Source organism: Lactuca virosa, chromosome 7, assembly GCF_052849685.1.
Source record: "Lactuca virosa cultivar CGN04683 chromosome 7, Lactuca_virosa_CGN04683_v6, whole genome shotgun sequence".
NCBI lineage: Eukaryota > Viridiplantae > Streptophyta > Magnoliopsida > Asterales > Asteraceae > Lactuca > Lactuca virosa.
The window spans coordinates 199,302,696-199,316,417 of NC_136432.1; the positions used below are offsets into that span (position 1 = coordinate 199,302,696).

The window sequence follows — 13,722 nt, forward strand, 5'->3', positions numbered from 1 at the left end:
AAAATAAAAAATCTTATACAGAACTAAGTAATAACGAGATAATGTAATTGTTAACAACATTAAAAAGAGCTTTAACAAAAAGAGAAATAATAACCGGTTTGAATATTTTATTTTCCAATAATATTGTTTTCAATAAATATACAACAGGTGGAATATATTTGTATATTTAGAAAAATTTTAAAAAATCTATAAGCTCATTGAAAATTTAATATGAGTAGCTTTTTATCTGATTTATAACTTAAGTTATAAGCTATTTTTTGAATTGTCAACCACGACAATCTAAAAAGGCTCGAAAAATATTAGCTTTTTATGGGAGCTGATTTTTCCACGGTTATTTTTGATCCATCCACATATTTTTATAGTTAAAAGACAATTATGCCCTCATTTAAATTTGAAGATATCGAAGGGAGAGAAAAATGCCATGTTTTCAAAGGACCACTGCACGCCGCTGCAATCTTCAGACGACAATCCATGGACGTTGTTATCATTCTTTTTCCTTCGGCGCTGCAAGATACTGTGTTTCCAAAAGACCATGAACACACATCCTCGGTTGCACCAACACTTGCAGCCACCTGTGAATCCAAACTCACTGTCACAACTCCAGAAGCGTACAAGTTCCAAACCCACAAATCAGATTACTCCTAGGACCGGAATAAACCTCAAATCTTCAATCAAGAAGCTTATCAAACTCTGATTTCTTCATATTAAAGCAAGCTTGAACACGGGTTTTAAGAAATTGATAACCCTTACTTCTTATATTCCTCTTCTCTTCTTAGAAACTGTTCTTTATTTTTTGTTTTTTTGATGTGGATTTAGACTTTATGCATTTCATTCTGTGTTTTTTTCTTAAATTCGATTTCCATAGTGTTGGGGTTTATCCTTTTGATTTTGTTCAGTAGCCTGAATTGATGAAAGTTGTTAGGTTTTACTCTTAAAATCAACTAATTTGACTCTACAAATTGGTTATCGATTCATGTAAGTTATTAAGGAAATGGCTTTCCCCTTTTGATCTATCTTGTTGTTTTTCCATTTTCGCCTCTAATCTTGACATACCCTTGTTGGATTTTGTGGATGAACTTATGTTGAGTTGCTTCCTACGAGTTTTCAGAACAATTTTGATCGTATGATATCCTTAAAGCCTTAACATTTGAAAGGACTTGTTGACAGGTGGTTGCCGATTTCACACCCTCATGTGTGGTCCTTGTCGTGTGATTGAGTATCGGTTGAGCTTGCTAAGAAGATGCCCCATGTTTACGTTCCTTAAGGTCGATGTGGATGAACTTGAGGTTAATTTGCTCATATCGTCTTCAAGAGCCCTAAGCTCGATTTACGAAGATCGAGAATTTGGATTATTGATGTTTGACTTTTGGGTTGGATTGTTGATCGACGATGGAGGCGGTGTAGGGGGTCGGCTGAAGAAACAGGGTCGACTGAAGAACAAGCAGCATCATGGAGGAAGAAGGGTTGTTTCGTCATGTTTCTTTTGGAGTTTCCGAACTTGGGGCTGAGATTTTCTATCTATGAATTAAACTTATGGGTATTATCGTCAAAACATAATTTTTTTCTGTGGATGGATGAAAACTTGTTTTGGATTAATCAGTCCCCATAAACTAACTTTAACGTGTCAAATATAGCTTAAAATTATAAAAGATAATTTTAGACATGATCTCCGAAGAAAGGTTTTAAATGGCATCTTTTCTAGTTTTAATTTTGATTTACAAAAACTTGAAGTAGTTTAGTTTGTACATAATGAATCTCAACCAAGGTACATAAATAATAATTATGAATACCAATAAGTTCTAGATAGGATTAGGTTCAAATGAAATAATGAAATGTTGTGAGACGTGGAGACACATTCACAGTCAATCATTTTCGGTGTTAATAAAAAATATTCTAAAATACAAAAAAATGGAAGACTCCTAGAAAAAAGTTAATATTTATTTTGCCATTTTCTTTAATGAAAAAATAAAAAGTAATGATAATAAAATTTCAATTTTTTTTTACATTTTGTGGAATTTTTTTAGAATGTTTAGAATATTCTAATATTTTAGTAGAATAATTCACTATAAATATTCAAATAAAATTGTTAGAATATTCTAATATTTTACTAGAATTGGTAGAATAGGTTAATATCCTATTAGAAAATTAAACTTCAAATTTTGATAGAATATTTCGCATATATATAAAAAAAAGGGTAATTTTATTTATTTATTTATTTTTATCTTTTAACTTTTTTTGATAAAAAAAATGATGATAATAATATTTAAATAATATTTTTATCTTTTATCTTTTAACCTATATATATATATATATATATATATATATATATATATATATATATATATATATATATATATATATATATATATATATATATATATATATATATATATATAGAGGTTTAGGTTCTATGGAAAATAAAAAAAAAACCCTAAAAAACTTAAAAATACATCAAAAAATATTTTGAGATCACAAATCTTTTTTATTGACTTTATATTATTAAAGATCGTAACATTTTTTATAAATTCGCAGAATTTTTTTTTTAAAAATGACTTTTTTTTCAAAATTTTTTCAGCGAATTTATAAAGAAAGTTGCGATTTGTAATAATATAAAGTAAAAAAAAAAGATTTGGAATCTCAAAGTATTTTTTTTATGTATTTTTAAGGTTTTTAGGGTTTTTGTTAAATATATATATATATATATATATATATATATATATATATATATATATATATATATATATATATATATATATATATATTAGACAAATCAATAGAAAATACATAAAGGTTTGGAAACCTTAAAATCTAAAAAATCAATATAAATACATAGAAACAAAAAATACTTTAACATATCTAATCTTTTTTTTGTTTTTTTGACTTTATAGGGCAAAAAGTCGCAGATTTTGGAACAAATTCGCTGGAAAAAAAATTAATTTTTTTTATAAGAAAAATTATTTTTTTAAATTTTGTTTTCAGTGGTTTTATATAAAAAGTAGCGATTTTTAGTTTTGCAAAGTAAAAAAAAGATTAGATTTCTCAAAGTATTTTTTTTTATATATTTTTAGGGTTTTTAGGTTTTTTTTTAGGTTTATGCATTTTCTTTTGATCTTTCTTATATATATATATATATATATATATATATATATATATATATATATATATATATATATATATATATATATATAGAGAGAGAGAGAGAGAGAGAGAGAGAGAGATAATAAAGTTCAACAATGAACTCTCTAAAAGAGAGCGAACCAACAAACTTATGCATCAATCAGATGCATAAGTTTATTTTGAAAATTTCACGGCAGCCTCACAACTAACAAAGTTGTTGCAGTCCCTCCTCAGGAGAAACTCCCCCTCATGCCAGATTCATCGAAAAACTCAAGATTCATCGAGAAACTCCAACTACAACTTGTACTTCCCCAAAAATCGAATCAATTTCTCGCCCTAATTTTGCTTTCTTCATTCCAATGTGTTTTAGGATGAAGATTACGATTCCTCTGATGTCGATTGTATCGATGGTGTTACAGATGTAGTTTTGGCTTTTGCTATGGATATTACTATTCACGTTGAAACTTGATTGGATTTTCCTTTCCCCAATGATGAAGACGACGATGAAGGTAATACAGTTCAAATTAGATCGAATTTCAAACTAACAATTAATAATTTGCTTGCTCTTTCTCCAATTCAACATGCTAGTATCTGATGCTCAATTGAGTGTCTCTTAGAACATTCATTCTTTATGATAATCAATGGTTTAACTTACTAGTTAGACCACAAATAATTTCATGTCCTCTTGCTAATTTAGTTTAATAATTGAATTATGATTTCTTTTCCTTTTACTCCAGACTTTCACATGTGTGATGCTCAACAAGATCATGCTTTGGATATTGAAGATCTAGTACCAAGATTAAGTTCTCTTAGGATTAAGCTCTGCCCTGATTATATGAAAAAGACTTCCTTCTGGAAGATATATTTTGTAGTTTTGCATCTGATACTCGAACATAATGGTGTCAAACTTCTTTCAACACCCAAGGTGAGTCTGCTTGTATTCATAGTCATAGACTGCTTCCCTAATTCATGTATAGTAATATATATGATTGATGATTCATATTTTGTATGTAGATTCTAAGAGCCAAAGCCTTGTTAACACATGAGTTGAAAAACTGACAATTGAATAATGAAGCACAAAGAATCAGTTCTTGTTATGAAAATATGGCTGATTCTTGTAACATCCTGATGTCTACGTAATTCTTTTTCCAATCCTTTAATTTAATTATATTGCAATTGGTCTCAAAGTTCAAGAATTATAAGCTTAAGGGCCTTAATGGAATTTTGGTAAATATGTCTTCGGAGTATACCATGTGTACGAGGTGTACGCTACGCGTACTAGGGCGCGCCAATACGCTGGGAGTACATCTTGGTATGTTGGGCGTACTTCCTAAAAGTGGAAACCCTAATTTTTAGGGTTTGGCAAGTATTTAAGCATCCTTATGTCTTATTCCTTCCCTACTTTTCAGCCTCCATTACCAGAAATCATGTTCCCTTGCAACCCTAGCCTCTTTTGAGTCCTTGGAAGGTTGAGTGTGAGTTTGTGAGTGCTTCATAAGAAGAAGAAGGTGGTGATAAAGCTTGGAAGCTTGAAGCAAGGCTTGGATCTGGAAGTTTTGCACCTTTCTCCATCATTTCAAGGTATAAAGTTCATACCTTTATGTCTTGTTTGCTAGATCTCATTTTTTGGGTGTTGTATGTTACTTTTTGGTCCCAAAAGTCTCATCTTGTGCATGGTTTGTTCTGGACGTTTTGAGTTGTCCTTTTAGATCCTAGGAGGGGTCCTAAGCCATAAAAATGAGGTCCCATTTGTTAGAATTGCTTCATGCATCTTGTAGAAGGTCTTAATGGATTAAGACCTTGTGTTAAGCACTTTTTGAACTTGTAAAGTCATAAAGTTTGAAACTTTATGACTCTAGAGTGTATTTGGACATTGGATCTGAAATATGGAGTTAAGTGCTTAAGCCATTAAGCACTAAATGGAGTTTGGAGGCTGCGAGGGTACGCCCCGCATACTCGGTCAACCACCCCGATCGTGGTCAACTGCGTGGCTTTGCGTACACCATGCGTACCTATGGAGTACGCACCGTGTACTTGCACTAGGTCAACCTTATTGATTTGACTCGGTAGGGTTGACTCGACTGGGTTGACTCAGTTGACTTAGTGGGTTTGACCAAGTTTGACCTTGGGGGTATTTTGGGTATTTTGGAAATTCTAATTGGTTTGGTCACTTGGATGGGATAGGAGGCAGTCGGAGCTGAGATTCAGAGTCGGGACCTTATCAGCTTTTGTTCAGTTTGCGAGGTGAGTTTTCCTCACTGCACTTACGGGTCGAAGGCACCAAGGCCGGCCCATCGGTAGGATAACCTGATATTCGTTGATATGCTGAGTATGGAATAGAAATGCATGCTAGTTTTGATATGCTGGTCTGGTAGATCGGTAGGACTACCTGTGATACCGTCTGTATGATTATCTGTATATGCTAGTTTATGTTATATGTCGACATATTGTGTAGGTTGGGTTGAGGTTGTACTGCTCCATGCGGCCAACAAACCCTGGAGCAATCCAGATATGAGCTGAAGGCTGGGTAGGGCATGCCAGACTCATACTGAGGGCTCATGAGCATTTCAGATACGAGCTGAGGGTCGGGTAAGGCATGTCAGACTCGTACTGAGGGCTTGGTGGTATTTAGTCCAAGGACTGAGCTGGTCGAGGAGCAAGCCATACATAAGTTGTGGGCCCCGAGGGCAAGCCAGAATTATGTTGTGGGCACAAGGGTAATCCAGTCTTTTAGCTGTGGATCCATTGCATGTTGTTATTGTATATGTGTTATTTGTTTATGTGTTGGTACTTTGGGGGAACTTACTAAGCTGTGGGCTTACAGTTTTGTGTTATGTTTCAGGTGCTTCAGACGATCGTGGGAAGGCGAAGGCGTGACCGTACACATCCTTGTGTTTTGATTTATGATTTTGGGAAACTCTGATATGGAGCATGTTTTGAAAACTATGTTGTAAACAATTTATGATTTTGGGTTGGTTTAAAAAGTTTGATTTTTTCATGATTTTATGGGTGTTACAAGTTGGTATAAGAGCATTGGTTTTAGTGAATTGGAGGAACACTCGTGTGAATCCAATCTCAAACTAAGGAGAAAGATTTTTAAAACAATTTTCAAATGGTTTTCAAAATAATCAAGGAGGATGCGATGTGTATGATCAGTCAGAACCAGTAATTAGACCCCAAATTACCACACAGTTATTTGAGATTACGTTATGATATGTTAGAACAAAATGCTAGTAATAGGATAGGGATCTTCAAGAACTGTATGATAGAATTGCCTGATATATGATGCCTTATCTCTGATAGAATACTTGATTGATTGTTGTATGACTCTTTCGCGTGTGAACTGACTATTGAGGTAATACGCTAAGTCACATGCTACATGGGTTAAACTATCTTAGGGTAAAGGATTTGGTCCTGTTACGCAGCTCTTGTCTGAGTCCAACTGTTGTAGGATTGAATCTTTTATTCAAAGATTTTTTAAGTTGTGCAGCATGTGATTGTATTCATGCGATAGTTATCTGGCACCAATGGAGGCTCGTGTGGCAGTTAGTGGTAGGGTGAGTTATGTGGGGTCACCCGACCAGTTGCATTATGTTTAGTCTTCCTCTAGTAAGTGAGGATATAGTGTATGAGTATGATAGTATGCGGGTATTGGTTGGGTTGTTGTGATGATCCTCTGAGACAAATACGGGTAGGTGTGGAAGGTAGTATGGGCCCGTACTACTGAAAGAACGGGACCTGTATGCCTAGCAAGGAAGTCACAACCCCTAGGGATTTGTTGGGAGTTGGCTCTCCTATTATGATATGCGATTCATCTGATATCTCCATAGTTTATGTTCAGTATGGTGATGACGAGATGAGTGGAGGCGGGATCCGGATCAGGATCGGGAGCTAGTGGCCAGGATAGGCCGGTGTTGTCTGTTGATCAGATGCAGGAGATGATTATCATGGAGGTTTTTCATATTTCGCAAGAATAATTTTCCGATGTCGTAGATCGGATCACTGGCAGGGTAATTGCCAGGCTCGAGGAGCAAACTGCAGCTTTGCAGACTGTGAGAGGTGCTGCTAATGAGATGACTACTGGGGGAGATCTGGTTGTGGAGACACAACTAGGAACGAGGAGGAGGGCTCTTTTAGCAGAGGACGAGGAGACTGAGGCTGCTGACCTGGGTACTAGAAGTCAGGAGAATCATGAGGTGTGTAGGGGAACTCACGGATTTGTTTTTCAGAAGTTCATGTGCTTCAAGTGTGGGGAAAGAGGGAATGTGCAACGGGATTCTAAGAAGGATCAAATATGCTTTCACTATCACCAGCCAGGTCATTTCAGGTCCAATTTTCCTACTTTGGAGGCGGAGAGAGTTCAGGTCCCAACACTCATCGTTCCTTAGGAGGTCAAAGTCGAGCCACAAGAAATCTCTGGTATGTAATTTGATCCCCAATTCTGTAATGATATTATGGTGAAATTGTTCTTGATCGGTGTTGTATCTGCCTTGGAATCTTGATGGGTATGGGTAAGTAGTATCTTCGCGTTAGTTCTCTATTTTTCCTGATTTATGTATTGTGAATCTTCATATGCCATTTCGCATGCCAAGAGTCATCGGTGGTTCATATCTTGCTGGGCGGGATTCAGTTTGTTCAGTGGATTGTTTTGGTTCCTTTGATGGATCCAGTTTAGGGGTATGGATTGGAAGATCTATGGTAAAAGTAGCAGGAATAGTTCTTCAGCGAAGTCGGGTTCGGACGTGATAGCATTCGTTCAGGTAGGACCGGCAATTGTCTATGAGAGAACCTTTGGGTTCAATCACTATCGTTGCTAGGGAAGGAGCGGTAGCAAGGAGATGGTGGTGTCATTCACATGAGTCGTTAGGTCATTGGAAGTGCCAGGGGACTTTTATTATCACAAGGGATTGTATATGGTTAGAATTCAGAGATTCATTTGAGGATAAGAAGTTAGGGTAAAGATTCGCCAGTTCAAAGCAAAGGTTATGGTTTTAGTCAGCAGCATAAAGTACTTAAGGATTTGGTACGGTATCATGAGAAGTGATTGATATTATCGGACTTGCTAGTATTTCGGGGAGTATTATTCAGGAATTAAGGAGTTGGATAATCATCGAGATCGGCTAGTATTGGAATGCTATTATTGGAAGCGTAGGTCATAGTCGGTTTGTGATATGTGCATATTTAGCTATATATTTTGATTGGAATTTTATTACTTTTTGGCTAATGTATTGCAATTTATGGACAAAAGGTACTTAATTATGTTTAAATTTTATTTTCAGTCTAAAAGATGTGCTCTGAAGCAAAAGGAAGCGGGAAATGCAATCGGGAACTAGGGAAGTGAAGAAAGAAGAAGAAAGTCAAAATCCTGAAGGACTCGACGAGTTGGATCGTCTACTCGACGATTCCACACGAATGTTCGCGAAGCAAATACAAGTCCTTGTCGTACACGAATTTTTAATAGGGGACTCGGCGAGTCGGTTATCTACTCGGCGAGTAGCCCCTGTTTTCTGAAGACTATAAATAGAAGCCAATTGCCGAAACCAAACCTCTCTCTGGAACCCTTGGGGATTAATTTGCGACTAAAGGTGCAGCTGGAGCTCTGGAATTCGTGGAGAAGACCCTAACCTTCTATTTTAAGGAGATTAAAGGCAATCTAAGTTTACTCTTTACTTTATCTCTTGTTTGAACCATGTGTGAACTACTAGATCTTGTTTGTGAGTTACTTTCTGCTGTAATTATGAGCTAAGCCTTATATCTTCTGTTTAGGGTAGATAAATTTATAACTATGGCTTGATTTATGGTTGGGTTAATTGTTTATTGCTGAGTTTTGTTTTATTAATCTTGTTAAAGAACCTTATGCATTAATTGTTGGATAAGGTGTCTAAGTCCATAACTATATTTGAGATGTACTTGACCCGACCCGGCATGGTCCATTTGGGTTGCACTTTACCCGAACAATTTATATGGTTAATCTTTTGAGAATAGTATAAGTTATGATTTATTAATATATTATAAGTTCTAATATATTAATAAGAAATCATATTATTTAATTAGTATTGATCTAAAATTAATTTAGAATTAATTTGGTGATCAAAAGTGTGACTAATTAAATATGGACTCTTGTATTTATATAGTGTGGGCTAATGCTTATTTAGAATGGGCTAGGCTTGCATGGTAAGTCCATGGATAGTCCATGGAGCTTTAACCCATGGATCTCATGGAAATGAAAGGTCATGGGTATTAGGGTTTACATGGATGTAACCCTAATCCACCACACTATATAAAGGAGTCCTTGGCACTTGAAATTGACTAGTTTTTATGTGAGAACTAAGGGTGGCCGATTTCTAGAAGTGTTCTACTATTCTCTCAAGTTTCCAAGGTTTGTAGTGATTTGTGACTTCCATTTGAGGCATCCACATTATTGGTGCTAAGCTCTCAAACTCCAATCAATCAACCACTACTAAAAGGTATGTAACTCTACTAGCTTATTAAGTTTCAAAGTTCCCCATGCCATGCTAGTTAGGTTAAGAACCTTGGAAAAGCAAATTTGCATGTATCTTAGTAAAACATAGATCCAAGGTTTCTAGGGTTGCATGTACACCATAGGAGTGTTAGAATGCTCAAAACCCATCATTAACCACAACTATTTTCTGTTAATTAACAAGTAATTAAGCTGCATGAACATATCTTAATTGCTTATCTCATATGATTTATGTGAAAACATCGTTATGTGCCTAGGAATAGCGATCGTGAAAATAGGGTTAACTAGAAAATGGGTAAATTAATGTCTGAGCTTGTGTGACAAACCATCAACAAGAGGTTAATTGAATTAGTAATTTGATTAGCTAACTACAAGTCTTATTTAACCCGAATAAATAACCTAAGAAATTTATTAGTTTAATCACTTGATCACTGCTTAAATTGATCTATTTTCTAAGGATTGGTAATAGCGAATGTGAATCTAATCACCTTAATCGGTAGCCAAATAACAATTAATCCATTGCACTTTCCATAAAATCAACCATAGGAGTAAATGAATCGAACCTAAACATAAGTCTTCTTATTATTGAATTTAGTTGGTTTTTACTTTCTTTAGCTGTTAGTTACTTAATTTGCGTGTTAGTTAATAGTTTAAGTTTCTAGTCTTGCAAAACTAGAGAAAACCTTTCACTTTTATTACTTGTTTTAGATAATTCTAGTCATTAGCTTAATTACCGTTCCCCATGTTCGATACCCTGCTTACTCAACTATACCACCAATTGACAGGTCCACTGCCTTTGTGTGTCTAAATAATATCTTAAAAGTAGGACTAAAACTAGTGCATTTATATACACATCAAGTTTTTGGTGCCGGTGCCGGGGAACGGTTCAAAAATTTATTCTAATTGCTATTGTTATCGATCCTTTGTGTGAGATCTATCTAGCACAAAGTTACTGCTTTAGTAATCTAGTTATTAGGTCTAAGTAGTAAGTTTTTCTATTTTTAGGATTTTTGTTCAAATGTTTCTGTCTTAACCTTGAACTCGCTGAGTGTAGTCGAAGCTACTCGACGAGTCCAAGGGATTTTTTTAGTTTCGTTTTTATTTCATTTTTGTTCTTTTTACACGTGTTTCTTGTTTTCTTTCAGGTATTTTATGACCTGAGGATCAGGCACACCCTTGATCCCACCACTCAAAAACCCGGAATCCGCTCTTAGGAAGGACAAGAACAAACCCGTAGAATCATCTTCAACACCAAAGAAGTCACCTTTTAAGAGCCTCAAATCAGCTTTTAGCAAGAAAAAGGGCCAGGAAGTTAGAGAATCCAGCAACACGAAGGAAGACACCGAGTACGAAACCGAAAGGGAAGGAAGCGAATCTGACATAGAAGGCGAACTAGCTAACACCATGGCTAACATCGATGAAGTTCCCATGGGTGAATGGAAGAAAAGGATGCGTGACGATACCGGCCCAGGACTCGTGCAACCCGCAATTCCCGCAACTGCCACCTTTGAACTTAAGGGCCACATACTTGCTCAACTTAAGGAAATCCCATTCTTCGGGAAGGATCACGAAGACGCATACAAGCATCTTGACGAAGTCAACAACATAGCCGACTACTTCAAAGTTCCTAATGTGACTCGTGATACTGTTTGCTTCGTATGTTACCGGTCACATTTAAGGGAGCCGCGAAGGATTGGTTTAAATCACTCCCTCCAGGATCCATTACCACTTGGACTAAAATGTGTGAGGAATTTATCGATCAATTTTGCCCTCCCTCAAAAATAGCAAAATTGAAGAAGGCCATAGCCAATTTTGAGGAACAAGCTGGAGAGTCACTTTATGAGGCATGGGAGAGATACAAAGGCCTACTAAGGAATTGCCCACAGCATGATCTAAACAGTCAACAAGAAGTCTCCATTTTCTAGATGGAGTGAATGTAACAACTAGGAAGCTCCTCGATTCGCAAGGACCACTCAAAAAGAAGCCACCCCTGGTGATAAAAGGGCTAATTGAAGAATTCTCTAAACACTCTAGAGAATATCATAACCCAAGAAATGACTCAACTAAAGGGATGGTGAATACTATTTCGGATGACATGGCGGCAATGATGGAAAAATTGGAAAGCATGGATAGAAGAATGACTAAGATGGACCAATCCATCCATTCCATTAGAGTGGGATGTGAAAACTGTATAGGGCACCACCTTACTAAAGACTGTGACCTTGATGAGAACGGGAACCGGAAAGTACAAGTGTGTTACTCAAGCGGTGATAGATATGATGATGATTGGTGCAAACCCAAGAAAGAATGGCTACCTTATGAAGAGTACAAGAAGGCAAAGGAGGAAAAGTATAAGCAAAAAGGAAGAGGGTTTTATCAAAAAGAGGAACCGGTACAAGAAAAGAAATCAGACTTTGAAGATATGCTTACGAGATTTGCAGCTGCATCCGAGAAAAGGCACAACAATACCGATGCTGCAATTAAGGAGCAACAAAACTTAATGAAGGAGCACCAAATCATGATGAAAGACCAAGCAACATTACTTAGGAATCAGCAAGCTTCCATTCTCAATATTGAAAAATAGCTAGGCCAGCTTGCATTACAAATAAATGAGAGACGACCAGGTGGACTTCCTAATAATACCGAAAACAATCCGAAAGGCGCACATATAAACATCGTGACAACTAGGAGTGGGAAGATTATAACTCCTCTGGCCCCTATTCAGAATGAAGATCCTAAGTTGGTGCAAGAGGAAGAAGTAGAAACTAAAAAATCGCAAATTCCCGATCCGACTCGCCGAGTCTCAGATATGGAATCGACGAGTCCCCCACCTGAACAGAAAAACAAGCCTCATATTAAACCGTATCAGCCTCCATTGCCATTTCCAGCTCGAGCCAGACAAGAAAAGCATGATGTTGATTACCAAAAGTTCCTGGCACACATAAAGGCCCTTCAAATTAATTTGCTATTCATCGAGGCAGTTGCACAAATGCCTAAATATGCCAAATTCCTAAAAGAGATTCGTACAAATAGAAAGAAGATGGAAGAGGTGAAGAAAGTGGTCCTAAATGAAAATTGTTCAGCTGCCATGTTGAACAAACTACCTAAGAAAAAGGGTGATCCGGGAAGTTTGACATTACCTTGTCAATTCGGAAATTTAGCAACTATACATGCATTGGCTGATTCGGGGGAAAGTGTTAAGCTCATGCCATATTCATTCTTCAAGAAATTAAATCTTTCAGAGCCAAGGCCAATTCGAATGGCAATTCACTTAGCAAATAAAACGGTCACATTTCCAAGGGGAATATGCGAAGATCTATTGGTGAAAGTTGATAAGTTTGTGTTCCCGCGGACTTCATAGTATTAGACATGGAAGCGGAACCTCAAGTCCCGATCATACTTGGAAGACCCTTCCTCAACACCGCGAGCGCTATGGTAGACATGCGAGATTCTAAACTTACCCTCCGGGTGGGAGACGATTCAGTTACATTTGGAGTCGATCAAGCAATAAAGCATGCAAGGTATAGTGATGACACGACATTTTTGGTTGATATGTTGGAAGAATTAATGGAAGAATGGAAAGAAGACAAGCCAAACAATCCCACCGTTACCTTTGAAGATGAATTTGATGCTGAAAGAGACCTGATGGAGATAGAGAGATTGCTCGAGGAAGCTGAATATAATGAATTAATCGGAAGTGCTGAAAGCCAGACTCGCCGAGTAGCATCCATCGACTCAACGAGTCCATTCGAAAAAACTTAATCAGTCGCGAATTTTGCCTGGGACTCGACGAGTCCCCTCACTGGACTCGACGTGTTCAGCATACAGAACACGAAATCGGAACTAAAAATTCTACCTGATCATCTGGAATATGCATTTCTTGAAGATGGCCGACAAAAACAAGTAATTATATCTTCTGATCTAGCTAAGCATGAAAAAGAAAGCCTTGTGGGAGTACTAAAGAAAAGACAAGGGGCCATAGCATGGAAGATAACCGATATCAAAGGAATAAGTACAACCTATTGTTCTCATAAGATTAACCTAGAAGATGGAGCTAAACCTGTAGTTCAACGCCAAAGAAGACTTAACCCAAATATGCATGAAGTGGTGAAAAAGGAGGTGGT

At 36.6% G+C, this 13,722-nt stretch overlaps 1 protein-coding gene and 1 non-coding gene across 2 annotated transcripts; one reads left to right on the top strand and one right to left on the bottom strand.

Annotated features, from left to right (window-relative positions):
- Positions 1 to 11,385: 11,385 nt before the first annotated feature.
- Positions 11,386 to 11,492, bottom strand: LOC145128122 (small nucleolar RNA R71). Its single transcript, XR_013716723.1, has one exon. It is a non-coding gene; the product is annotated as a small nucleolar RNA R71 (small nucleolar RNA).
- A 915-nt stretch (positions 11,493 to 12,407) lies between these two features.
- On the top strand, positions 12,408 to 12,959 carry LOC145127452 (uncharacterized). Its single transcript, XM_079062648.1, has one exon. It carries the CDS (start codon positions 12,408 to 12,410, stop codon positions 12,957 to 12,959), a length of 552 nt encoding a protein of 183 aa, XP_078918774.1.
- Positions 12,960 to 13,722: the final 763 nt, after the last annotated feature.

Coding starts and splice junctions, on each gene's coding strand:
- LOC145127452 (XM_079062648.1), top strand. CDS start 12,408: ATGGAATCGACGAGTCCCCCACCTGAACAGAAAAACAAGCCTCATATT.